The 27261-nt window shown below is 41.1% G+C and overlaps 1 protein-coding gene across 1 annotated transcript in view; it reads left to right on the plus strand.

Annotated features, from left to right (window-relative positions):
• The window catches only part of ELOVL5 (ELOVL fatty acid elongase 5), a 39093-nt gene extending 12122 nt beyond the window's left edge, over positions 1 to 26971 (plus strand). The window contains exons 2-8 of the mRNA XM_061460612.1: positions 10403 to 10468; positions 12359 to 12546; positions 19157 to 19234; positions 19835 to 20006; positions 21465 to 21589; positions 23473 to 23607; positions 25057 to 26971. Of these exons, the coding sequence (XP_061316596.1) occupies positions 10411 to 10468; positions 12359 to 12546; positions 19157 to 19234; positions 19835 to 20006; positions 21465 to 21589; positions 23473 to 23607; positions 25057 to 25188 (888 nt within the window). The 5' untranslated portion in view covers positions 10403 to 10410 and the 3' untranslated portion in view covers positions 25189 to 26971. The remainder of the gene's footprint in view (positions 1 to 10402; positions 10469 to 12358; positions 12547 to 19156; positions 19235 to 19834; positions 20007 to 21464; positions 21590 to 23472; positions 23608 to 25056) is intronic.
• Positions 26972 to 27261: the final 290 nt, after the last annotated feature.

Below are 27261 nucleotides of genomic sequence, written 5' to 3' on the forward strand. Positions count from 1 at the left end.
GACCTCACTGTCACACATGTGCCTGCCTCGGGCTGGTGCTTCTTCTGCAGTAAATTGGGTGGTGGAGCAGACATGCCTGAAAGCTGGTCTTCTTACTAGGTTGATTTTTTGGGGGGGGCTACCTCAGTTTTTCCCTGCTTCACTCCACTTGAGAGTAAGAAAGGAATGAAAGCACCCCTTGCAGCAGTGTCAAATCTGTTCTTGGTTGCTCCTGGTAACCCCACATGCCTCAGGTAGAGGTATGGACCTGGCTGAATGGAGCAGTCCAGCACGGATGAAGTGATGTGATGGTTACTGGTGGGCATAAGCCAGCACCATAGCTGGCATGAGCAGAAAAAATGCCTATGTGGAGGGAGCTTATCTTTAGGAATGCGGAAGTTTCTGCAGACGTTGTTTGAGAGGGACTTTGCACAAGTGATGAGGCAGAGGAGGTGAATTTGGTACCCACTTCTCTAGGGGACTGCTGCCCTGCAGAGGATGGGATAGCTGCAGGGTCGGGGAGGATACTTACTTCCTGCTGCTTATATGGGTGTGTTAGTTTGTCCCTATATTTAAAAAGGATATAGGAAATTACAATACCAACCCTGCCTTTGCTCTAGTGCTTTTGAAAGCGTGAAGCGAATGCAGTAAACCTTTTGCACCTTAGCACTACAGCTGGAAGTTCAGTCTAGTGTGTTCTTCATTGGAACAGGTTTTAATGGCAGTGGAGTTTCCACTGCACCAGGAGTTTGTTTTATCTTCCTAATAGAAGAAAGTGGTTAAATTCTGGAGGAAACTGACTTATTTTGCTGGAGTTCCCTGCCTGACTTCTGCAGGAACCTGAGTTTTTTATAATACAATCTTGTAGAAAACAGCTTGGCAGTTGCCAGACATGTGGACAGTGTGGCCTTTTTTTTCCTTCAGTTGTCTATAGACTCATTCATAGAGTAGTGGTAAGATCACACTAAGCTTTACCATTACAGTATTTCCTTTTAATTGGCTGGTTGGTCTTTCTCCCCTTAAAACAATAAAATGTAAGAAACTGCAGTACTTGGTGCATGGAGCAGGGGCTTCCAGTGAAGTAATAGATAGGAAAGTGCTACCAACATTAAACTAAGAAAATGTACAGGTAGAAATGTACAGGTTAGTCATCTTTTACAGGGGCCCTTGTTACAGCAGTGATTCTGTATCCTGAACTTGCTGGTTCTCATCAGGGGTTGGTTTGGGATTGGTCTAGTGCAGGCAAGGATGTTCAGCTCCTTGGGACCCACCAGGCTTTTCACCCCTGAGCTTGTGTAACAGAACCACCATCAGTTGCCTACACAGTTCTGGGAACACTTAATTTGCAGATGTGCTAAGTGTTGTGCCAGAAGGGAAAGGGGAGGAATGATCTGACTGATGAATCTGTTAGAAATCTCCAGTCTCGTCAACTTCTGCCTCTATACAAGACATGTAGTTTTCACTTTCAGTATTCCTTGTCAGTTCGGGGCAGGAAGAAAACAAATGTCAACATCTTACTTTGCATAGATAGCATCAACATCTTTATTATTTGGAGAGGAGTTTAGATGTTCAAAGGCAGTTGCTTTTCTGAATGATGAGGCAATGATTTTTGTGCTGTTTTAAAGGCAAGGGGTTTGACAGGGTTTTGTCCTGAGCAGAACGATGCCGTGACGTAACAATTGTACCTGGAATCTTTTTTTTTTTTTCTCTTTTATATTAATTCTCAGAATGGTGGGAAAAGGAACATTTTTGGTACTATCTTCTGTTTGAAGCTAGACTGACTTTGTTTTGTTAGTACTGTTCACTTTGTGTGGTTGTACAATCTGGCATGATGTTTAGCATCTTAAAATGAAGGCACCAAGTACTGGTGCAGCTGCAGCCGTACAGGATTAGCTCATGTCTCACAGGAGTACAGCAGAAATATAGAAAGGTTTTAAGATTGGCTTCTCATAGTGAGCTGGTCAGATGACAAAACGGCAAGGAAAGATGTGCCATGCATTTGCAGTGTCAGGATGCATCTTTTCTTCCTTTAGGGTAAAAGTGTAGAAATTAACTTTTATTGAGGAATGTAACTATTTTATTGAGGAATGTGCATTAGGGCCCACCAGGGAATTTGGCTTCTCCAGTATCACTCCAGGTCACCCCATGCCCACTGGAAATGAAAGTAAGCACTCAAATAAATACTTAACATACTTGCCTAAGGGTGACTTGTTTGTGTGTGCTTTTTCAGTGTGATCTAGTTTCCCAAACACAAGCAGTCCCCCAAAAGGCGTCATTTTACCCATCTGAACACAGAGGTTGTAGTTACACATCTTAGCAGGACATCTTAATTCAGGTTTTATGTGTACTGTTATCCCTGTAGTAGTCAGCTTGCATGGCATAGCATTGCCTTCGTGACTGTCACCCCTCAGCTTTTACGATCTTCCCCTAATTACTCAGATTTTCATTGGATCACTGTATCTAGTCGGCATGTGAGCCCCAGACAACCTTTTTATAGCTAAACCTGGTTTACTGGATAGCTGTGCTCAGCCATTTCTTGCTTTCACATGTGCAAGAGAATTGCAGATGCTTTTATGGGTCAGATAGCAAGTTAGTAAATGCAAAGAAGATAATGAAGAATTATAGATCTGCCCTGTACTTTAAGTTTTATTCTTGAGATGTCCTCTGGCTTCAGACCTCAGCAGGAGGAAGGGGCAGGCTGGTGCCAGAACCTCTCTTGGTGCTCAGACTCAGTGCCGCAGCTGCTGGTGCTGAAGAAAATGAGGTTTCAAGTGAGAGGACAGCCCCATTTGTAACTCTTCTGTTTCTTCATACTTCTTGGGTTTTAAATTTTAATTATGAGATGGTGGCATGTAAAAAAAAAAAAAAGGTAAATTGAGGTTTACTGTCCTGAAGCTGCACAGTACTCTTGAACTCTGCTGCTAGTAACAGTCATGCAAGACTGGGCTTCTCTGTCCTTTGGACCTGTTGGCTGTGGTGTCATGAGCTCTGTTGTTAGAAAATGCAGCCTTTTGACCAAGGAGACTCATTAAAATAGACTTTGGGGTCTGAATCTTCATTTTTCTCTTGTGCAAGTAAAAAGTTGGTTTGAGTGAAGTGCACAGAGATCATAAGAGTCCCTTTATTAAAGGAGAGGAGAGCAGTTTTTCAGTCTTTCTTGAAGGTGTCACTTCAATGAGAGAAAGGAGACCCAGAATGAAAGCTGAAGTCCTTATGGTTCTCTGGGCTTAGCTTTTGACTCCTTCACCTTCTCTCTCTTTACCTTCCCAGGCTTCTTCTGGCTAACTTGCCATTGTGAGCTACAGCTAGTGGTGCTTTCCCAACTGCAATACCAGAACAGCTTTGAAAAAAGAGGGAGCTTCAGATTAATAAGCACCTGTTTATAGCTTTTAATAAACATTCACATACTGCCTGGGGAGGAGGGCTTTGGAGCACAGCTATACAGCAAATACTGTGCTTTGGCTTTCCTTCCAAAAAGGTCAACTAGTAGCTCTTGTGCCATGCATGTATTCTCCCTGTTTCCATCTAGTTTGCTACAGATCCTCTCTTCTGTTTCTGTCCCATTTTAAATTAACTAACTAACTAACTAACTAACTAACTAACTAACTAACCAGTTCTTTAACTCCCTGGCCTGGAGTTGTCTGTGCAGTGTCCTTGCTCGTTTATAGTTGCGTGCTGTTACCACACAGCAGTTGAATAAACCTGCTTGCTTTGCCTTTTCTTCCTCACCATTTTATTTCTGTAAATACTTTTGCAGTCTGCACTTCATTACTCTAACAGCAGCATGCTCTAAGCTGCCAGTGACAAGGAAGTTTCCAGTATCACAGTGCTGAGGCATGGGCACAGGGTACCCCCTCCAACATTTTATTCTGGAAAAATGCATGCTGTTGCAAAAAGCATTTTACTGTAGTGCTGAGGGATGCCAGATCTGCTGCTGCTAAGGGGAGCTCTGCGGCGTGAGAGATCTTTATTTGTAGCTGGATGCATCCCTCTGGGATGGAGAGGTCGTGATGTACCATTTTCCTCCTGATTCTTAATACATTTGTATGGTTGCTTTCAACTTGTTCTTAGTGCCTGGCCATATCCTTCAGTGTTTTCCCTCTGGCTGAAGTTATCTTGTGGTGCAGCAAGAGCTGTTGACAGTGAGGGGGATGAAATGCATGTGAATGTCCAAATCCTAGAACTCTCAGATCCTAATTTAAGCTAGTTCAGATTTGCTGAAAATGTGAATAAAACTGCAGGGATATGTGATTTGTCTTAACTCACCTGTCTGTAGATGATTAGATTCTGGTTTAATGAGGTATTGGGTATTGAACACATTTAGTCATTCCATTTTGCAGTATCCTTTCTTCTATTTGTTTCTGTTCTGTAAAATGCTTTAATTACCACAACTGGGTTTATGCAGGAAAGTAATCATTACTGCAGGATTTGGAGGGAGTGGAATGACAGGAAAAGTAATGGCATGAAATCATACCCCTGGTTAACTGGCCAAAGTCTTCCTGTACCCCCTGCACTTTCGCATGCTTTGAAATACCATTGAGGTTAAACTGTTTGAGACTGGCTTCTCTCCTTTGTCCTGCATTTTTTACACTTCCCTGTGTTTTATACAAATCATTTCTTTCTAAACTTCCTTGTGATGGCACTGCTGGTGAGACTGAAAGCTCAGCACTGTGGGTCCCCAGAATCAGCAGCAGGCTGGAGGATTTGCTATTGATGCATGGTGGGCCTAAAATCCGCATCGCTTTGCTAGAGATACACTTGCAAAATAAAGATTAAAAATAGTTTCCTGCATTTTAACAAAACTGAAGTGCAAAATCATGCTTCAGCTGCTTCCCATAAAATAAGCAGCTTTCAGATCAATATGGACTGTGGTTTATTCTAAATTTCTTTTATTGATAATGCTGAGCATGTTTGGGACCTAAGAGGGTGTAGAGGTGTTCAAAAAGGGCAGTTAAGGCTTTAAGAATAGAAAGGAGAAACTGGGCAGCTTTGGAAAGTGGACAGAAAATGGTTGACAGCTTTGATTATCGATGCTGTCTTCCAGTTCTTGAGCAGCTGAGTGTTTTCAATTCCAGTACTTTTACAAAAGCCAAAGCCAGCATGATCGTTGTGTTTTTGGAGAAGGGATAGTTTGTACTTTTGAAGGAGGGCAGTGGCAGGGACTGGGAAACATTGCTTCGATGAGAAAACACAGTTCAAGATTTCCAAAATCAAATGCCTAAAATTAGGCTGCAAAGTCCTAATTTAAGACCAGAGAAAGTGGCTGTTTTCCAAGAAGGCTCAGCAGCCAGGCCTGGCAGTACATTCCTGTCAGAAGATAGCAAGATTATTTTGATGTCTATTTTGGGGATTTTTTTGGAACTCAAGTTCAGGCACTTACATGTGAAAACTGGGGTCTGTCGTTCCGGGGAGTTCTTGAGCAGCAGGATGAGAGCTGGAGGATCCTGCTGAAAGCAAGCAGGCTCCCAGTGCTTTGAGCTTTCAGCCCAGAATGTTTTGTTGCTGCTGTCTGGTTTGCTTAAAAAGGGTGGCATGGGACAGGGAGCAAACCTTTGTGGTTTTGTGCTTTATCTTTGTACCTGAAAGTATCTGCAACTGAAGTTACTCCAAGAAGAAACTCAAGAAACAACATTAAAATGTGACCAAGAATTTTTAAATCACTTTTTGGCATAAACTTCCAGAATGTGTTTTCTGTGGAAAGCTTAGGAGAGGATTTCCTTTGAAGGGTGGGAGCTGCTAAAATACTTAAGTATTTAGCAGCCCTTTTTTCCTCAGAGTAGTGCTTCATGTTGGAAGAGCCGGTTGTCACTGCTAGTAACCTGTAGGAAAAAACTTTATAAATAATTTCAACAAAAAAAAAAAGAAAAATATTGCAAGAAAAGCACATTTCTGTGTAGCCTTTGGCCTGTATTTTTGATTGCCACATGAAGGAGCACCAGGGTCATCCATGCATGGACTTGAGTGGCAGGGCAGAGCTCACCTCTTCAGCCCAGACACAGGGTGGCTGCTGGAGCACAGTGCATGTCCCAGCTCGCAGTGCCAGAAGTGGATCAAGGATGCAGAATGTTCTGTGGATGCCCAAAATGTCCCTGTCTGTCTAAATCCAGAGGATTTTTGGAAAAGTAATATTTTAATGATGTGGCTCAATCTTGTTGGGGCAAGTTGTAAATTTAGCTTTCATTATGTCTGTGTTGCAGAATTGGGAGCCCACTTACTTTGTTTTGTTTAAGACATCAGATATGCCTTTTCCTGGATGAAATACTTGAACTTGAAGGAGTAAAGCATTTTTCAGGTTCTAAGCCTGGGTGCTTTCAGACTCAGATCCAGCTTGCCCTGGTGTTCAGGAGCCTTACTGCACTAGTAAAATGTGGTAGCAGAAAGGATGATTTCTTTCCTGTCCACTGTAGAAAGGCAGAATCGAGTGCACCCTCAGCAGGTTTGCTGATGACACCAGACTGAGTGAAGGGTTGACGCACCTGAGGGATGCGATGCCATCAGCAGGGACCTGGACAAGCTCAAGAAGTAGACCATACAAACCTCATGTTTAACAAGGCCAAGTGCAAGGTCCTGCACCTGGGTTGGAGCAATCCCCAGTATCAATACAGCCCTGCAGAGAAAGACTTGGGGGTGCTGGTGGATGAGAAGCTGGACATGACCTAGCAATGGGCATTCACAGCCCAGAAAGCCAGCCGTATCCTGGGTTGCATCAAAAGGAGTATGGCCAGCAGGCCAGGGGAGGTGATTTTGCCCCTCTCCTCCACTCTGGTGAGATCCCACTAGAATCTGCATTCAGCTCTAGATTCCTCACTGCAGGAGATACATGGACCTGTTGGAGCAGGTCCAGAGGAGGGCTATAAAAATGATCAGAGGGCTGGAGCACCTCTCCTGTGAAGGCAGGCTGAGAGAGTTGGGGTTGTTCAGCCTGGAGAAGAGAAGGTTCTCTTAATAAGGGGGACCTTATTGCAGCCTTCCAGTACCTAAAGGTGCCTGATAAAGAATATGGAAACAGACTTTTTAGTCGGCCATATTGTGATAGGACGAGGCTTTAAACTAAAAGAGGGTAGATTTAGAGTACATAGAAGGAAAACATTTTTTACAATGAGGGTGGTGAGGCAATGGAACCAGGTTGCTCAGAGAGGTGGTAGATGTCCCATCCTTGGAAACATTCAAGGTCAGGTTGGACAGGGCTCTGAACAACCTTGTCTGTTTTAAGATGTCTGTTCATTGCAGGCGGGATTGGACTAGATGACCAGTTAAAGGTCCCTTCCAATCCAAACTACTGTATGAATAATGTGCCTCTCTGTGAGATGGCTTCTAGGTAAAGGAGTATTGCTAGTGATCTGTTTGTGTATGTGGTCAGTTGCAGAATTTGCTTACTTTCAGTATTAGGAAACATGCAGATTTCAAATGGCCACTCATTTAATTTTTCTGGGAGTCGATGTTCCTCTGAATTGGGAAACTATTCTAATTAAAAAAGAACCTTTGTAGTTCCTGCCATTGAAGCAGTGTTTAATGTTGTGTGGCTGTTGGCAGGAGACTTGATGCATTTTCACATCACCCCCTCTGGAACAAAAGCATATTGTTTCCCTCTGTTTTACTGTTACGCAAATGAGTTCCTTTTGAAACAATTTCTTTTTCTGCAGATTCTGGAAATCGACACCAGAAGTAGTTCCTCCTTTGCTGTGCCTTTTACAGTCTGCTGTCTGATAATGCTGGCACAAAAAGCTGTCTTGGGGTCACAGCATGAAAAAGATGAGACCTCTGCAGAAAGCCTCCTCCTCTTGGGGAATAAGATTTTCTGCAAATTTTGTGGGAGGGTTGAACACACAGTTTCATTTCTTGTTGTCTTTGCTATAGCTATGCTGGGTTTGTTTCTCGTTTTTTAGTTGTTTCACTTACATATCTGCATTTTCAGTGTCCAGCAAACAGCAGTATAAAGCAAGTTGGTTCTGAATTGAGCTTTTTCTTACAATATTTTTGTATAAGAAACCTTTGTTGTTTGTTTTGGTTTTTTTTTTTTTTTGAAACAGACTCTCCCCTCTGAAGTATTCCTCTGCAAAAAGGGGAGATGAAGTCTGGCGCAGATGCTGGGTGATTGTATGGTGCAGTGCTGTGTAACTAAGTCAATCAGTACGGGATCAAAGGAGAGACAAATTAAGTGTGGGGATTTCAGGCAACAAAATGAATTATCTGCTGGGGAGTGCTTTTCCTGGCAATGTTTAATAGCTGTCAGATTTTAAAAAGGAGGAGGAGGGGAAACAAGCTTGCTTTGGATATCTTCCTTTCTTCTCCTTTGAAATGATACACTCATTTCTCAGTCTTCCTGATGTTCATGCTTCTGGTAGCGCAGCATAAGCTCCTCAGTTAAATTTCCTTATTCCTACAACAGTGGTGTGCCAGGGCTATGGCCATTCATGCAAGTGCTTGCAGCCTCTGTGTGTCATAACTGGTGAGGTGATGTAATCCCAAAAATGCACCTTCTTGTCAAGTGTGTGCTTATTTGGGCTAGGCTTCTTCAGTCGGAAAATAAAAGTGGTATGAATCAGGACTGAAGAAGTCTTTTAGCACTCCTGGTTATTTTAATCAAGCTATTTTGTTTGTGCCTGGTAATCAGATTCCAGGGAGGTTTCTGTGCCAGTTTGTAGTCCAAAGCAGTACAAAGACTATGCACACAGAAGGGAAAGTCCTCTTCAGTGTGTGTCCCTAAGAGACCCCATGGGAAACGGTGGGTTGGGGGTGCAGCCAGAAATCCTTGGTGAGCAAGTCTGGAGCCTTGCAGTAGAAGGGATGTGTATTACATAGAAGACACAGCCAAGTCTGTTGCATTTTCTTGGTCCCATGGGAAGTCAAAGCCTCTATGGGTGCCAGGCAGCTTCAGTCCCGCTTTGGACCAGGACATTTTTTGCATCCTGCTTGGCTTTTCTCACTGGCCTCAAAGGAAGTGGAAGTGTCAGTTCCATCTGACTAAAACCAGAGGACCTACTCTTCATCTTAATCATAGAATTATAGAATAGTTAGGGCTGGAAAGGACCTTAAGATCATCAAGTTCCAACCCCCCTGCCGTGGGCAAGGACACTTCACACTAAACAATGTCACCCAAGGCTCTGTCCAACCTGGTCTTGAGCACCACCAGGGATGGAGCATTTACAGGTTCCTTGGGCAACCCATTTCAGTGCTTCACCACCCTCACAGTAAATAACTTCTTCCTTATATCCAATCTAAATTGGATCTTTAAAATTAAATAAAATAAATCTAAGTCTTACTTGCATAAATCAGAAATCTCCTAGAGGCAGGGTTTTCACATGTGAAGAGAGATGTCGCTGGCTAGAACTGGAAAAAAAAAGACATGAAATTTTCTGTTGTTAGCAACTACGTGTAAACTCATGTCATTGTTTCAGTTTGTGCTGTGGCTATGACGATAGCTTATGTGTTACTTAGGTTTTTTTTTCCCGGTAACTAAAAGTTGCTGTTAATATTAGTACTTTTGGGGGGGAGGGATTTGGGGGCGTTTGGGTTTTGGTTTGTTTTGGGGGTGTTTGTTGTTATTTTTCTTAAGAAGAAAATTGCTTCCTCTTCTCTTGAACAGCCTCATGGACATCTGTCCCTGTTCATGGAAAGTGTGGCTACTCCTTTTCTGCTTTAACCTTAGGGAGGTACAGCAACTTCTGTACTACAGTATATCTGCCAGGTGCTACCATAATTACTGGCTACATGAGGCGCTGACAGATGACATTTTAATCACTCTGCTGTACTGATGTTAGATAAGCCTTATCTGGTGATGTCTTACCCTCAGGCAGTTTCTGGAACTAGATGGTGATGCTTGTGCCACAAACTGCCATGTTTTCTCCCTTGCCTCTGCAGCCCTCTCTGTCATTCAGTAACTGTTGATCTCTTGGTTTTATGGCTGTTAACCAAGAGCTGTGATCAGTCACCTCTCTGCAAAAGTGACAGCAGAACCAGTTTTTACTTTTTTCCCTTCTCTCCTCCTCCTCCTCCCCAGCTATATCTTTGTTAAAAGAGCTTCTTAGTATTTATTTGAAAATGTCAATGTTGCTGGCTTTCTCAAGGTCCAGCTGTCTTCCTCCTCCTCTTTCTCACTGCAGAAGGATCTCTTGCAAGATGCCATCCTGTATTTGCACTTACAAGATACAGAGTTAAAAAGAACTTCAGGTTAATCTGAACTTGTTATTTTAAGCTTCTACGTATCTAGATCCATGACTATTTCAGTGTGAAATGCTGCTCCTTCACTAGGGGTTCTCCGGGATTAGAATAAGCTTTATGTACTTTATATATGCTGGTAATGTCCAGTATGTCTGCTGCAGTTTTTGCAGATTAGTATTTTCTTTGCTAACCCTAGCAGATGGTGTTCAGATGATTATTTTTGTGAGCTGAAGAGCTAACTTTCTTTTTTTCATTTCAATAGGTTGAAAAATGGAACTTGTAGATAAAACAATCAATAGCTACCTTGATGTTTGGCTTGGACCCAGAGGTAAGATTTGACAAAAATTAAATACATAAATAAACCCAATATTAAAGTGCAGATACTAGAACGCAAGAAACAGCTTCCTTCTAACATCCTGATGTTGACAGGTGACTACTTCTTTTAATATCTGCAAAGCAACAAACTGTATGATTCTTTATAAAGACTGTATGATTCTGCTCAGTCCCTCTGATCTTTTGACCTGAAGAATTATTAACTCTTCAGGTATGACAATCATATGTGCTGCTATTCTGTCAGTTAAGTTCATGTTGCTAGTCTTAGTGAATGACTTATCTCACTGAGATCTTTACCACCTTTTTTTTTTAATTTAGATTTTAATAATAGCTTTATTAAATTTTTTTTTTTAGATTTGCATTTGATGGAGTAAAAATACTCTTGCCCTCAGAAATAGTTGCAAAGGTATTTTTCACTGAAAAAATAAGTGTTTTTTTTTTTAAAGCATTGCTTCTTTGAAACCATTTTTTTTTTTAAGAAACAATGGTTTTGGTGGGTTTTTCACTGGGAAGAAGTCTGCAGATGGAGGACAACAATCTTGATCAGTGTGAGAAACAGGCAGTGGGACCAGACGGGCAGTGGGCTTCCAGCTAGGGTAGGGGTGGCCATGTTCCACCCTGTCCTGAACAGGGGGGATTAAATGTCAGCATCCCACACAGAGTGTGCATAGCAATGCTGCTCAGTGGCATGTGTTTTCTTCCTCTGATGGCTGCAGTAGCATCTTTTCTACCTCTTCTTTTTTTTTGTCCCACTGGACCTCTGATGGTAGTGCCACTTCCTCGCACGACATAGTCCACAGGAGGTGGAACAAGCCTCTGATCCTTCAAAATGTGTTTTCTGTTTGCTTTTAGTAGCTCAGTGCCCTTGTTCCTTCCCACTTCTTCATACTAAGACAGTTTAAATTAGTCTGGATGTTCTGATATTACTTACTGCATGTGCTGGCATATGGTCTACATTTGCCGTGTCTTAAAAATAATGAACCATAAAGGTGGCAAATCCAAGCAATTCCCCAGCTTTCTTAACTACTTCCCAACCTACATTTAAGGCCTCATTTCTTATATTCAGGATCCACATATGACTCCTTTAAAATTAAGTCAGGGCTGTGAATGGCAGCAATATTTGAATTGTTCAATTATAATTTGGTAAACTTGGTTTCAGTCCTTTGGGCCAACTTTAGTGAGAGGAGTGAAATACTGTGGTTGGTGTGGACAAACACAGTTGTGGTTCAAGAGGATCATGCACTTGTCCCTAGTGTTTCCCTGAAACCCTCTCATTTGGGGTGCGTTATGTGCTTTTCCTGACCAGTCAACACGCTGCCAAACAGACTGGTTTGTCAGACCGGACTGACTGCTCTGTTTCATTGCTCATATGAGGACTCCAAAACTTAATCCTTTTGAGTGGCACATACGTAAGTGTCTAATTGTATTAGTATTGATTAGGAAATAATTATCAGGATCACCCACTGATGAACACAAAGGTATCTGCTGCACTGTCAGCTTTGCTGGCTCTGTGAGGAAAATGCGTGTACTGTTGTGAGAAGTTGGTTTGAGAGAATAAGGGGGAGAGGGTCATTAAAGATTTTCTTTATAATTTAAGCCTCTTTGTGGTATTAAAGATGGATGACAATTCTGAATGGTAATGAGTATTTAAAAGGAATAGCAGTAATAATTTAAGAATATTTTTGCTTTAAGAAGAGAATTCTTTCTGCTTTAACAACTGTATAACTAAAATCTTGTTTGTGACAGTTTGCTGTAGTTAGCAGTGTGGCCCTTAAAAGGGCTTGCTGCTTTCCTTCTAGAAGCATTTTGGGTAGAGCTGCTTCTTGGTGCATTGAACTCTTCCCCTTTCAAAATCTAAGTGTTCATATGTTTTTGTTTGTTTCAGACCCCAGAGTAAAAGGATGGCTTCTTCTGGAGAACTATACACCTACCTTCATCTTCTCAGTCTTGTACTTACTAATCGTATGGCTAGGACCAAAGTACATGCGGAATAAGCAACCCTTCTCGTGCAGGGGTATTCTAGTGGTCTACAACCTTGGACTTACGCTGCTTTCTCTGTATATGTTTTATGAGGTAGGAAAAAATGGGCTGAGTCAGGGTTTTTTTGAAGTATCTGTTTCATTTATATTGATTTATGTTGAAAATTTCATCTGAGGACAGTCTACCTAAACCTGAGGCAACATCTGCAGAAATGTTGCAACTGTTCTTCAATGTCACTTCTCAGGGAAGAAAGCCATAGTTTTAATGCTACCTCTAAGTTTGGTATGAAACCTTGACTTAAACATCTATGCTGACCTTGGCTAGCAGTGTTTTAAATGCACTTCTCTCACTCAGTGTGCAAGTAAAAGCATCACTGATCTCTCAGCTTGAACCTGGCTACTCCTTCAATAACTCCTCCTTGCCTAGAAGTCGTGCTCAGTGTGATTGTGCTGATGGATTATGCAAAAGTACAGCTTGATTTGAAGTGCAAAACATGTTTTACTTAAACGTGTTTAATTATGCACGCACTCCTCACATCTGTTTCTGTAGGCTTGCAATAGCTTCTTTTGTGTCCTCTTAGTTTTGCTGAAACAATTGCATCAATGCCATTGTGATTTATCTTTTTTTCTTGGAAGTTAAAATCTGAACATGCAAATATATTTCAAACTGAATTGGACTTTCTGTGGACTTATTTCCTTTCTTAACAAAACAAAGAGAGTATGAAGTTTTCCACTTCTCATAGAGCACTTTAGTTGCTTTTGCTCAGAATTGTATGGTTTTTATTGAAGTGAAAATGAAGAACTACGGCAATGAAAATAAGAATGTGGTCAGAAAGTGACTGAGTGTGTGGCTTTAATGTACAGAATACTCTGGCTTGCTTTTAACCAAAAATATTTCTCCTTTCTGTAAGGGGAGATTTCACTTTCAACATGTAATTACAAGCTAGAGGTAAAGCTATGAATGTTTCATTATTTTTTGGCATTTGCTTAGAAGTATGAGCAAGCTGTAATTCTCCTTCAAGTTTGTAGTTAATGCTATAGTGTTTTACAAGGTGACTGTTTAGATTACAAGTGATTTAATTTAAATTTAATTCTCTTGTGAATTGTTTAGTCAAAAATTACTGAGCTGGGTTGTTAAGAACTTCGATACTCAGTTCTTGGGGGGAGAGGAGTTTTGGATTCAGTAGGTACTTGGAAGAATTGTGTTCTTGATGTGCTTAGATTTCTAACCACCCTGTCAGGATGTTATAATCTAGGAAAATTTGTGTGTAGATCTATTTAATTTGTCTAAAAGTAGTGTTGCTGAGGACTTCATGTACAACATATGCACTATTTTATGGAGATATTATTTATAATTATATAATCTATTGGTTTAACCTCCAATTGCATTATTGAGGGTTTTTACAAGTGCAGTCTTCAGTTGTACTAAGTGTGGCTAAAACTCTCAGGTCACCAGTCTTTTTCCCTTGAATACCTGTTATAATACTCATTGTTTAAATGAAAATTACTGTAACATTCTGCCATGTTACAAAACCTGCTGATAAATTTAAACAATAGAAAAGATCTGAACTGTTGATCTTATAAATGCCTTTTTGTTGCTAACAGTGAACTGGTTACCAAGAAGGGACTATTTATTGTATACTGAAGAAGTCCTCATACTTGTAACCTGCTGAATAGCTTTTATTTTGTGAAGGAATGAGACTAAATTACAATGAACATTAAGGCTTTTCCTTCCTATAGAGTAAAACACATTACATCAAAGGGAATATCCCTCTTAATGTAATTTTATCTACGTGGAAATGTTCATCAGTATTGTAAATAAACCTCTCTTATAATGGGAATACACAAAGCCACAGCATTATGAAGATTATTAAGCCCATGGTATTTGCAACAAAATGTGTTTGACAGCACATACAAGCTAGATGTGAGGGCGAGCAATGCTCTGCAACAAGGAACTGACCCATAAAAATGGTGCCTAGCAGAGAACCGTGCTGACATAACACTGTGCTGCTTGATGTTTGCAGCGAGAGAGCTGGAGGGCCAGGTGATAGGGAAAAACTTTGGGTTCCTGCTCCTCCAGGTATGTTCTCTAGCTGTAGTGTCTCCACAGTTACCCGTGTCTGTGTAAAGAGGTGATACCCGCACTCAGATCATGTAAGCCATGGAATCTGGCTTTGAAGGGGTAGCTGTGTATCAGCAGCACTTTAGAGTACATGTACTCGCTCTTAAGATAAAATGGTGAAGAGCAGCATTCAAAAAATAGATTTAACTCACTGTTCTCTTCCTCATTGTCACTTCGAGTTTCAGCTGGATTAAACTCTTTTCAGTCCTGTACTGAGGAAAAGTCATTAAACATCACCACTTATGAACTTGGTTAGTAGCCTGTCTGAAAATAAGCTGCTTTAATAGCTTGTATATGTTAGACCTGAAAACCTGCTTTGGAGTTTTTCCTGAGTTACACCTGTGGTGGTTCTGGTCATGATTCATAGCATCACAGCTCAGTTTAAGTATTTTATGACCAAAACAAGATGTTAAAGTGAGGCATCCTCCAAACTAGGATGAGAAAAATGACCTGCTTGGTTTTCTGGCCTTTACATCTGAATGTTTGTAAGCAATTATGGGGGGGGGGAGGGAGGGAGGGAGAAAATTTGCATTGTAGGATTTGTATAATTCTAGTTATTGTATATTTGCACCATTTGATCTACTGATATAACATACTATTTTAAAATCACTAGAAACCGTATGTCTTATGTGGAATTCCTAAGATAGTTTTGGTTGGTACTTGCTGTAAATTATTTGTTTGTGCATTTACTAACTGGGCTGTGTTCTGGTACTAGCAGAACAGAGTAGTGGACTGTGCTCGTTCCAGACAATATAAAAGGCAAGGCAGGCCTAGGAGAGCAGAAGAGGTTGTCTTGTAGTGAGTAGGGCGCATGCCTCTCTACCTGAGTCTCAGCTGGGTAATTTGGCAAAGCAGGGAGATGCCAGGTACCCAGTTTTATGGATGTAGAACTATTTTATTTTGAGAATATATTTTATTCATACTGTAGCCAATTGATGTGGACCATGTGCACTTACGTTCGAGAGAGCTGCTCAGTGGTGAAGGCTCACTTTGTATGATCTCTTTACTGTCCTTTTCCTTCATCTGAAAAATTAATTCCCTCCCGAATCTGCCTGAGGAGAGCCTAAGGTTTTCCTGAGGAGGCAAGTACTGTTCATGCCGTAAGAAAAGCTTCCTAAGGGGTGCACCCTGCTTAGGAAGGAAGGGACTCAATGAAGAGCTGCCATGGCATGTGAGCCCCCGGTGACAGCTCACTGCCAAGGCTGTTCTTTTCCCTCCCCTTTCTTTCTCTACAGGTCCCAAAGCCTTTATCTCTCTCCTGAGGTGACTGTGTTCATGTAAAGATAAAGTTTCTTATCTCTGCAGGCATTTGCCTTTTTTGATCAGAGATGTGAAGTTTGGTTTCTTTTCACTCAAATTTAACCCTGTTTTGAAGCTTGTAAATTCATCACAGCGTGATGCAGTGCTGTGTCCCTTATCTGCCCCTCTCCAGTGTGTCTCAGGCTTCGGTTTTATCACAAGAAAACAAAATTCTCCCCAGTAACACCTCTCCCACAGCCCAGTGAGACTGGTGTTAGTGTGCTGGTTTATTTTGGTATTGGAGTTGATAAGAGCCACACATGCCACAGCATTTTAAAACATTTAGCAACAGAATTACAAAATGAGAGCTTCTTCTATATTGAAGACAAAAAACTAAATGCAGAGGAAGGAAGTACAAGGTGTTTGACCACAAAAGCGACCTTGAGCTGCAGGGCTTTCCCCTGAGCCCAGGAACTTAACAATGACTTTGAGCACCATTTTAATTGACTTATGAAGGAGCTGTTTCTTTTTGTGTAGTTTGAAAATCGCATACTCTTGTGAAAGTGATTACAGTCAGCCTTTTCTGGACAGGTTAACTTCTCAAGAGAAGATACGCCTATGGTTGTGCATCAGCAATGCCGTTAAGCAAGCCTGGGCTCCTGCCAACCTGGAAATGAAGGATTCCTAGGGACAGTGGGCACGGAAAGGTTGTCTCAAGCTTAGGGTGGCTGAGGAGTTGCCGAGCCTCTGTTGCTGGGCAAGTTGAGACCTGCTATACAGAAGCTGTAAGGAGAAGTAAGAAACTCTGGTTGTCCTGGGGCAGACCGCATTAAGCATGAGCAATGACTTAAATGCACTAACTGGCAATTTATGACACCTCCATCTGTTGCTTTCTGGGTGTACATAAGCAGCTCCCTGGTGCTGTATGACCAGCCTTGAGCATAACACAGCCATTTGGGAACTGTTCGTGGCCAGCTGCTGTGTTTCCTGAAGCCTTCCAGCATGTGCTGAAAGTATTGTGGGTGCAAGAAATAGTGGTGTCAGGCAAAGGAGCAGCTGGGTAGCTCTGGAAAACGATTGTCGGTGTGTTGCATTTTGCCCCAGGCAAGGTTGTGGGCAGCAGCAGCAGCAGTTCATGGATAGCAGTAGCAGCTTTTCACCATTTAGTTCCTTCTAGAAAGGGAGGGATTAAATTATTTTTGTAACTATAGTATTTATATGATATTAAAAGATGTTACCATTTCCTACAAATGTTGCTTTGCTTCTATCATTTAAACCCCTGTAGCTGTGAGAATATCACAGCTTGTAGCATATTATTATATGTGCTTCTGGAAACAAAAGGAGTATTCAGGTTTAGCTGAAGCTACTTGTTGCTGCACTGATATCTTTGCCCTTCAGAGAGGTAGGATCCATCCAGACCTTTGCTGTTGACCTTTGGTTGTGTTATCTTTATGTAGTGAACCTACATTGCTTTCAGGGAAAGTTATTTGTGTTTCACTACGCTAGCCATTATTGGGAGAGGTTTATGGACTGCAGTATTAGTGATGGATGCTATTTGGATTAATTGCAATATAAACGTTGTGATTATCCTTCTATCCTAACGCTTCCTTGAGCTAAGATAACTGTATGAAAACATCTGTAAGCTCTTAACAACATGATCGCAGCACAATGTGGTCTTCCGTCTGCGGGACTGGCAGGCACCCGCAGAGCCGTGCAGGCTTTCCTCAGTGCCCTGAGAGCAGAGTGGTGCAGGGCTTGCTCCAGGATGTAGCTGATCCTCTAGTAGGGTACTGATTTTAAACCAGTGTGCTTTGCACAGCTCTGCCTGCTCTTACAGCCAGGAGAGAAGTCCTCCTGTGGCTGCATGCCCCTTCTGCTTGGATAGAGAAATTGCTTGGGTCAGCCACTGATGTATGTGGCTGCCCTGCGCTCACTGTGGCAGGGTGGTATTGACTTATCTCTAATGCATGAGGTAATTCCAGGTCTATATGTTATGATATAACAAGATGTGGTTTTTTTCCCCTTCCTAAATAGTGGCAATAATTCTATCTTAGAAGGTCAAAAAATAGTGACCTACGCTGACTGGGTATTTTAGAAGCTAATTTAGGGACAAAATGAGGCATGAAAGAAATAACATCAGGAAAAGGCAGATCATTGAAGTGATAATCTTTATCTACCTTTTAGAATGAGCTTCTCATTCACAGTTTTGAGCAGCGTTTAATCATGGCAGTTATTGTAGTCCTTTAATCAAGCGATCATTTAAATGACTTATAGTACAAAGAGTTTTCCACTGTAGCCTTGCAAAGCTTTTATTTTCATTCCGCACAAGCTTAGATAAGGCCAAAAATGGACAATTTGCTTGTGCAGGGTATCTGTCTCTGCCTTTAGAATAGTTTTCTTTTCACTTGGGAATCATCTAAATTTGTTACTGCTCTCCTCATGCTATTCCCACAAGGAAAAACATCTTTATACGCAACATCCAGTGATCCTTCTGTTTTGATATTGAGGTTGGGAGTCGTTGCATCTCCTCCCAACCCACCTCAATCTGTCCATATGTCTCCCACCTGTGAAAGGGTGGGATGCAGATGTCCAGCTTCCCTCCTGCTTCTGTGGAGGTTTCAGCCAGCCCCTCGGCTCCCCATCATCCTCTTGTGACTAATAGCTGGTCATGACCCTTAAAAGTAACACCATCATGTCTGAGGTGTTATTTGTTATGCCAGGAAGTCAGGCAGGCAATGGCGTATCCTGCAAAGGAAGTCACTTGTATTGGGAAGGATGTAATGTACTCGGGATGAGTGAATTATTTAAGATCTGGAAGAATCGCAGTATGGTGAAACATCGCTTGTTAGCTGTTAAAGGTAGCAAAGCTGAAGATTTGCCCTGTTACATGGCTGAAAAAATTGTAGTCAGATCTCTGTGTATAAACCTTCCTTAAAAATGTAACTTTTTATTTAAAAAAATTTAATAATCAGAATAAAAACATATTTACTTTGCCCTGGCCATTCACTTTCTCTGACAATGAGATCATCAGCCAGGAAGAAAAGATATTTCTTGAGAATCTGTCTGGAATATGACTGTGCAAAACACACACTGTGTGAGATAAGTAGAAGTAAGATGCTACTTCCTGTTTTTATTCTGGTATACCCCAACTGGAAGAATTTGTTAATTCACCCTCCACTATGATTTGATCACTGCTTGGAGCTTGAATTCAACATAATGCCACACTCAAGGGCCCATGAATCCCTTGGCACCAGATGTCTTCACAGAGATGCTGTGGAGGTTTACATGTGCTGCGGGGTGCAGCCTTCTCCCCAAATAACACTTTGTTCTTTGTTCTTCTCAGCTGGTGACAGGAGTATGGGAAGGAGGATACAATTTCTTCTGTCAGGATACTCACAGTGGAGGAGAAGCGGATATGAAGGTAATGTAATTGAGACTTACAGTTAGTAACGTTTCAAATTGTCCTCTTGTGCATAAGTGGAGAGCAGAACAGTATTGATTATGTGGATTTTGTTCAAACTGTATGGTTTTTTTTCCTGCTTTTACAATACAAAGGACAATGCATTGTCAAACATAATAGTTAATCTACAATATATTCATGGTTGGTATTTTGGTGAGTAATTTTCAAGTGTTCCCAGGTCAAAAAACAAGGACTGTATTCAACCACCGTGCCTTGTGACTCCCCTTCTCTTTCTGAGGTGCGATGATTTCTTCCGGTCACTGTTCAGACCGGCCCTTTAGAGAACAGTGTGAGACCCACTCTGGTTAAATATTGACTTGTTTCTTCCAGGTGCACAGCAACAGCCTTATAAAACTGTCATCCTGTTTTCAGCTGTGGCTATGGCCTTGTACCCAAATCTCCTACAGAGAGAGCTGAGGCAGAAGCATTACAGAAGATCTCAGCAGTGTCTTCAGTCCAAGTAGTGCCAGACAGAATCTGGATTTTAATGACTTGGATAACAAAAGGGTTGAAAGCCCCCACAATGTGCAGTGTTTCTAAAACTTCTTTCCTCCTTTCTAGATCATACGTGTCCTCTGGTGGTACTATTTCTCCAAACTCATTGAGTTCATGGATACCTTCTTTTTCATTTTGAGGAAAAATAATCATCAGATCACTGTTCTGCATGTCTACCACCATGCAACGATGCTGAACATTTGGTGGTTTGTTATGAACTGGGTGCCTTGTGGTCACTGTAAGTACTGGGTTAATGGGGAACATCTGCAACAAGGGCCTTGTTGGATTTCTTTTGGTCAAACCAAACACCTCTGGTTCCTTCAGCTGCAGGATTTGTTCTGTCCCATAGTAAGCTGCTTTGCTGCATTGCAACTGTTGCAGGCAGTTGCAAGAATTAAGTTGCCTGCAGAGCCTGTAGAAAAGGCATGCCTGTGTAGTCTGCAGAATTTGTATGGCAGTGTGACATTGATCAGCTGCAGCACACCAGGTCTGAAACCTGTCAACCTTGTTTCTCTTTTTTGTGGTAGTCACAGACTCTCTAATGAAACAGTACTCTTTTCCAAGTCAGGACCAGAAACCTGTTTCAGCTGCAAGATGGCTAATGGTGACTCTTGCCCTTGCATCTGTCAAGTTCGCTTGATACTGCTTTCTTGATTTAATCTCATTATACCACTAGCCATAACAAATGATTTCAATAAAATCTTGCCTCCTAAGCACTAATGAATATGACCAAATGCTTCTTAAGTGGAAGATTTCTGTGTCTCTCTTGTCTAAATCCTGCTACCCTCTGGCAATCTTGCTTTGATTTCATTGCTTTTAGCTAGCATTTAGTTTCCTAACTGCATTAGTGTAGCTTACTTGTGGTTCAGATGTGCAGCTTATAGATACTGGCTTTGTTGAACCCTAATCCAAGGAAAACCTTTTCAAGTCCAGTGGATGTGAACTATGGGCAGTGCAGACCAAGAGGCTGGGTCTGCTTTCCGAGCCAAACAACATAGAAACTTGTATTTGTTTCATGTTGTCAGCAGTGAGTAATTCTGAACTTACAAGAAGTGTGCTTCTGGAACCCTGTTCTCCTCCAGGGAAGTCAAACCCTGTTTATACAGCAGTCAGAAGTGCACATACCTAAAGTCCATCTTGTGCTTGTGTGGTCTTGAAAATACTTTTGTGCTATTTCTAGTGATGGGTTTTAATCCTTCCTTTCCAAGCTTTATGTTTTGCTTCGTCATCACAGTTCTATGGAGTATGGTGTCAAGATAAAAGTTCCTTTAATGGAGAAAGGTACTATAAAGAAGGACAAATAAAATGGCTAACTTGCAGTTTCTGAACGTATCTGTTGCTTTGGTTATAAATGACAAAATGGGCTCCTGCCTGGAAGTGAAATAAGCCTGAAAGTCAATGAGTGAAGGTATTGATTGTTGGGCCTGTTCATTTCCCTTGAGAAGCCATCATATAGATGTAAAAAAGAATAATTTGAGGAAACAAAACCAGAAGGCTGGTATAAAGCCCACAGCTGCAAAGCAGCTCAGCCACTGTCTTGGGTGAGCAGAAGAAAAATCGGGGGGAATAAATCTCTAGTGTTCCTTTTAAAATAAATAATGTTTTAACTAGTAACATTTTGGTTATTTTTGTAGCTTCTGTAAAACAGCCTATTCCTCAAAGCCAAGCACTTTCTTTTTCCTTTTCCCTTCTTTAGCTTACTTTGGTGCCACACTGAATAGCTTTATCCATGTCCTCATGTACTCCTACTATGGATTGTCTGCTGTTCCAGCGATGCGTCCTTATCTGTGGTGGAAGAAGTACATCACTCAGGGGCAGCTGGTGAGTGATTCGCTCTTCAGCGGGCTCTTGTATTTGTGATGAAATCCTGTCTTTACCAAGTTAGAAAATTTTGGTGGGGTTTAGAAGAAGGAAGAACGAAGGCTTCTACATCTTTAAGTGCCTTTGAAATTGAGCTTTCTGCACCTCTGTTTGCTCTGTTTTCAGGACAATGGGGAGCTGGGACTGAGGGTGTACACGAATCAGTGCTGAGATCAGCGGGACCTTTCTCCAGCTCACTGTGTTGTATGGCTAGATGTATTTGGGAGTCACAGTGCTAGGTCTATGGGACTCGCTAGCCAAGGAGGCAGGAGAAGCTTTTCTTCCAAGCCTGCTTGATCTTGGGGTGCTCTTCTCTGCTTGGTTGCTCAGGCTGATGTTGAGATGACAGACCAGAAGCTGAGTGCAACACAATCCACAGCTAACAAGACCCTTCATTCTAGTCCTGCAGGACAATGGCTTTTCTGTCTCACTTTTGCATGCAGTTGCAAATGGTTTATTAAAAACCGCTCAATATTTCTGGTCTGTGCACTTTAAATGGGCAGATTTTTTTCTCTTGTAATTCTGTGTTGGGCTCCTTCTATCCATTTGTGTTGTTTCCTGTGTATACAGCAATGAAGCCCAAATGCTGTGTACTAGAGGTGAAAAGAGCAGGAAAATTAAGCAATATGGCACATGTGTTAGTGATCCTGCATGAGACCCAGGTTTCAATGTGTGTAACACATCAGCACACCACAAGAAAACCTGCACGTGTTCTGTCTTCCCCATTTTGTAGGGTGGGGAGACTGAAGCCTAAAGATAGACATTTTTTGTTAAACACAACACCCCCACCCACCAGTTAGCACCCTGTCAGAGCTGTGAATGGGTTTAACAACATTTGCTGCCAGCAGTTCAGAGTGTTGATTCTCAAGTTTTATTTATTTATACTTTTTTAGCACTCTTCCTTCCAAAGGATGGCTGAGTATTGCAGGAGTGGGGATCATTGCCGGGGGGAGGGGTGGGGAGGAGCTTGCTTTGTGGTTTGGTTTTTCGTTTGGGGTTTTTGTTATGTCCTCTTCCTTCCAGATTTAGGTGCTGTTCTTCATCCTGGTTGTTTGGGTGCTACAGAGTGCAAGTGTCTGGGTGCTTCAGTTGCTCTCCCTGGCTATTGTCACAGTTGCTGTCACTTCCCTGCCTGCTCTGCATCACTTCCCTGCCTGCTCTGCATACATAGCTGTTAAGGCAGCAAAATAGCAGAGCAGAACACAACAGACTTTCCCTTTTTAAATAAACATTCCCTAATCTGGTAGTTTTTATGTAGGGATGATTTTTGCCTAATGCTCTCAACAGCACTGAAGACCAAACTCTTTTTTCCAGAGGAGATAATTGAAGATAAACCACCCCTCTCCTCCTGCCTTCCAGCTTCCATGCAGCCTTCACTCCAAAGATCCTTCCACTGGAGCCATATACCAGTCAGTTCTGGTCCATGGAAGAGGATCCGTGTGTAGACCCAGTGACCCCAAATCTTTTGCAACTGAAGTAGTGAGATGCAGATCTACTCTGTTAGGATGGGAGAGTCAAACCCCAGTGAGGTCTCACTAGGAAGAAGGTGGTCTTTGTTACCTAATATATTTATAAATCAATTCTACATGAGTTACTCTAATGCTGTAAAATGGAACAATAATAATCAAATAAAAACACTTAAACAGCAAAATACCACAACCAACATGTCTGCTAACTGAGGTTTATACTGTTAGTAAGACAGAGAAGATAAACTTGTCAAACACACAGTAATACATATTTTAGAGTTGTTTTGGAAATAACTAACAAGATTTGGGTCACTCATGGCATTTTTTCCTCCTTGTATTAATGTGCTCCATTTCACTTCGTTTGTTTTTTCTCCCTAGACTCAGTTTGTCCTGACAATCTTCCAGACCAGCTGTGGTGTTGTTTGGCCGTGTGCATTTCCTCAGGGGTGGCTGTATTTCCAGATTTCTTATATGATTTCTTTGATTATCCTCTTCACAAATTTCTATATCCAGGTAAAGGTAATATTCATTGACTGTTTGTAGTATTCTGCTGGCTCTGTCTCATTGGAAAGCTGCTTATAAGAAGATGCGCTTGAAATAGCCTTTTGCCATCTTCCAGTAACAGGCATACATTCTTAAGGTACTCTACTTTGTCTGCCCTCCAGTTTCAAATCTTCTGATGTTTTGTGTGTGTAATTCAGAACAATCAGTAATTCCGGTAAGCAGAGTGGCACAAAAAAGTATTTTACTAATGCAGTTTTAACTGCAGATAAGGGAGAAGGAAGAGCTTTATGTAAGAAGCAGCTTTCCAGTCTGAAATGAAACAGCAGCCTGTGAACTTGTCAGAGACCCAAAGGAATTGTTCATTACTGTTCTTACAAGGGAAAATGCTTGTTTTATATCCCGAGAAACTTCCCCAACTCCCAACATGCATAATTCTGGTCTTGGATCGCCTTTACAGACATTTGTTTTGTATTTCTATATGGGAAATCAGGGGGTTGAGTTGTTTGTACAAAATTGATTTCATGTCCGAATAGATCCAGACTTGGATTTGTGGTTCTGAGCAGTTCATATTCATGCTCTGTGCAAAGATGTACCCATCTTCAGAAAACCAAGCCAACACAACCTCCTGCTCCCAAACAGGCAAACCCTGTTACATATTTTAAATGTCTCTTGAAAGATTTGAGCATTTTGGGTCTGGTAAAAATGACTCATGGAGGGGAAAGATAACAGGCTTCCCTATCTGATCTTCTTGTACTTCTTCAGTCGGTCCTGTGGTTCGTATCATTTGCTGCGTGTGAACTTGCTAATTAAACGTAATAGTATGTTCCAAATATTATTCAACTTTCTTCATCTGTTTTACTTATACTTTTAACTTTCTTTCACGCACACAATTTAGGAAACATGCTCTTGTCAGGCAGCTGAGCCCCTTTGACTGAGATGAATTAATGTATGTTCTTTCCACTGTACTTTTTGTTGGTGTCCTCACCCCCCCGATCCTGTTAGCTTTTGCTTCCCATGTTGTCAGTGCAAACTCCTTTCACATTTCTGTCTCTGAATTTCCCTCACTGTGCTTGTTTATCCACTTCTTGTTCTGGCTTTGTTCAAGGTAGGCACCTGCAGCACATCAAATCTCCTTCCTCACTTGTCATTTTGAGTATTCTTATGCCATAGTCTGCTCATAAAATCATTTCCCTTGTTTCTGATTTACTCATAACACTACCAATGCTGCCATCTTCCTGCCAAGCCTTTGTCTTTTCAAGTGAACTAATTCTCTTGCTGTGATGAATGAAAGGCATAGTATAGCCTCATACACAAAAAATTGTAGAGCTTTTTAGACTAAACCTCCAGCACAAGGTCTTTAATAATGCTGGATGCAAGTTTACTTTTGTGTTTCTAGAGTGACTGTGAGGAAAAAGTTATTTATTTAAGCAAAACCATGTGTCTTTCCGTCTATTCTAGACTTACAACAAGAAGGCATCCTCGAGGAGGAAAGAGTATCAGAACGGCTCTACAGCCACTGTGAACGGGTACACAAACAGCTTTTCTTCCCTTGAGAACAATGTGAAACAAAGGAAACAAAGGAAGGATTGAAGACCAAACTGAAAAACCATTTTGATAACCCCAACAACAAAATCATCTGATTGTAAGCACAATAAGAGTTGTGCACTAATACTCTAACAGCTACTGTAACTATTCCTGCCTAGAATAGTGTTGATTTATGTAGGACTTAACCAGTGCAAACACCCTAGAAACTGTATACAGAGCATAAAAGTAGGTTAAAGTTTAAAAGTAATTCTGGGCTGTCACTGACCCTGCTATAGACTGTGGAAGGGAGTATTATCATAGTATCCAACACTGCTGTTGCCTTACTAGTCAATATGATAGGTGCTGAATTATAATTCACAATTTGAAAACACTGTAATCTAAACCTCCATTTTTTTTACTGTAGATCATGCATGTGATTGTAGGGGTAATTTGTACGATGCTGGTTTCAGTAGATAAACACACATGCCTTAAATTAAAAAGCAGGGCCCAAAGCTTATTACTGATTTAAAAATTAGGGTATGTTTCAACTTTTCAGTTGACTGACTTTTTAGTAAAAAGTCATTTAGAAGAATCCATTGATCATTTTACTGTTCTCTGTGTGATACACGATGTTAAGTATCTCCTGCGCGATACAGTGAAATTGGAAATGGCTCATTTAGTTTTGTATATTTGGCTTTAACTGACTAAACAGTCACCAACCAGATGGAAAAGTTATTTTACTTTTTAATAGATCTTATTTTTTTATTTCGAGTAATGTCACTAATGTAAAATTAATTGGCGCTCACACAGTCCAGTAAGACTTCAATATTGTCTCTAAGGTTTAGAGTCTACGCAGGGTGGACCCATCTTCTCTTTTCACTCTTTTTCTTTCTTTTTTTCCTTATTTCTGAGAATTCTTAAATGCTAAATGAAGAGTGGTTTTTAATATGGAAGCTGGCAGAGTTTCAAGTGTTACTACCATAGCCATATCCACGTTTTAGGAGCTACTGTTTGAGACTGTGACATACCGGAAGTGTATTTAAAAACAAAGACAGAAAGATGCTTTTCTGATGGAATTGTTTGTATTTAAGTTGGTGTTTGTACAGTTCTTCATGTAGCATATGTTCATTTATAAAATGTGCCTAACACAAATGTGGTGGTTTTTTTTTTTCCCCAAACAAGCAAAATTAAACAGTCTGATGTTTTTTAAATGTTACTGAAATGTGCTGGAATGTCTGTTTCTGTAATGTGAGTTGTGTATATCACTGGTAATGTTTTGGCTTGTTATCTGAGGATTTGGTTTGAGTGCTTGTTAAAGTTACTCCTTGTAAAATCTTGCCTTGCACATATGAGGAGTCAGTTGCAAAGCCAATATCTGTTGCTGGTATTCTGGTATCTGCCGTGGTGGAGTTCTGCTTATGAATATTTTATTCATTAAGCTCTGAAACATTGAATTGTGCAAGACGTACTGCTGGTCATTGCTCAAGTTTAACTACTTGGATTTTGATATTTATATAAATGCCAGTTCTAACATGTTTAATTTTTTTTTAAATCTTTTTAAAAAATTTTGCACATCTCTTAGGGAATTACTGAGTTCTCCTACTAGCCTTGTGGGGTTTCATTCCTTGTTTTGAAGGACACAGTGTCTGTTACGTTTACATTATCAAAGCCTGTGCACGTGTCTTCATTTCTAGGTACTGGTTTGCAGAGTCTTTACATAGCTCAGTACAGCAGCTATAATGTTCAAAATAGGCTGTCTAAATGTGCTAGAAGTAAACCCTTGGCTCATCTGAATATACCTACATTGTTAATGTTTGACATGGTTTAATCATTAAAACACTTTTGATGATCTCTGCCTGAATTCTGTTGGGTTTGTACAGATTTAATGCATCACCCCATCCTGTGTCAGAGAAATGCAGTGTACCAGAGACTTGGTAATAAATTCCTTACAGGAAGCTTTGGCTGTTGCTAAATGCTGTTCCCTTGTCTGGCTGCAGAAATACTTCTCCATGTGATGGATTAAACCTCTCACTGTGATTACTGACTTGCTGAATGCAGAGCAGCACAAATAGCTCCGAGACAATGAGTACCAGGAGCAAAGCTTAATGTGGCACACAGGAACTTTCTGCCTCAGATGTC

This window comes from Pezoporus flaviventris, unplaced genomic scaffold, assembly GCF_033815535.1.
Source record: "Pezoporus flaviventris isolate CSIRO_AGI_PZ_B2104156 unplaced genomic scaffold, CSIRO_AGI_Pfla_v1 ptg000031l, whole genome shotgun sequence".
Taxonomy (NCBI): Eukaryota; Metazoa; Chordata; class Aves; order Psittaciformes; family Psittacidae; genus Pezoporus; species Pezoporus flaviventris.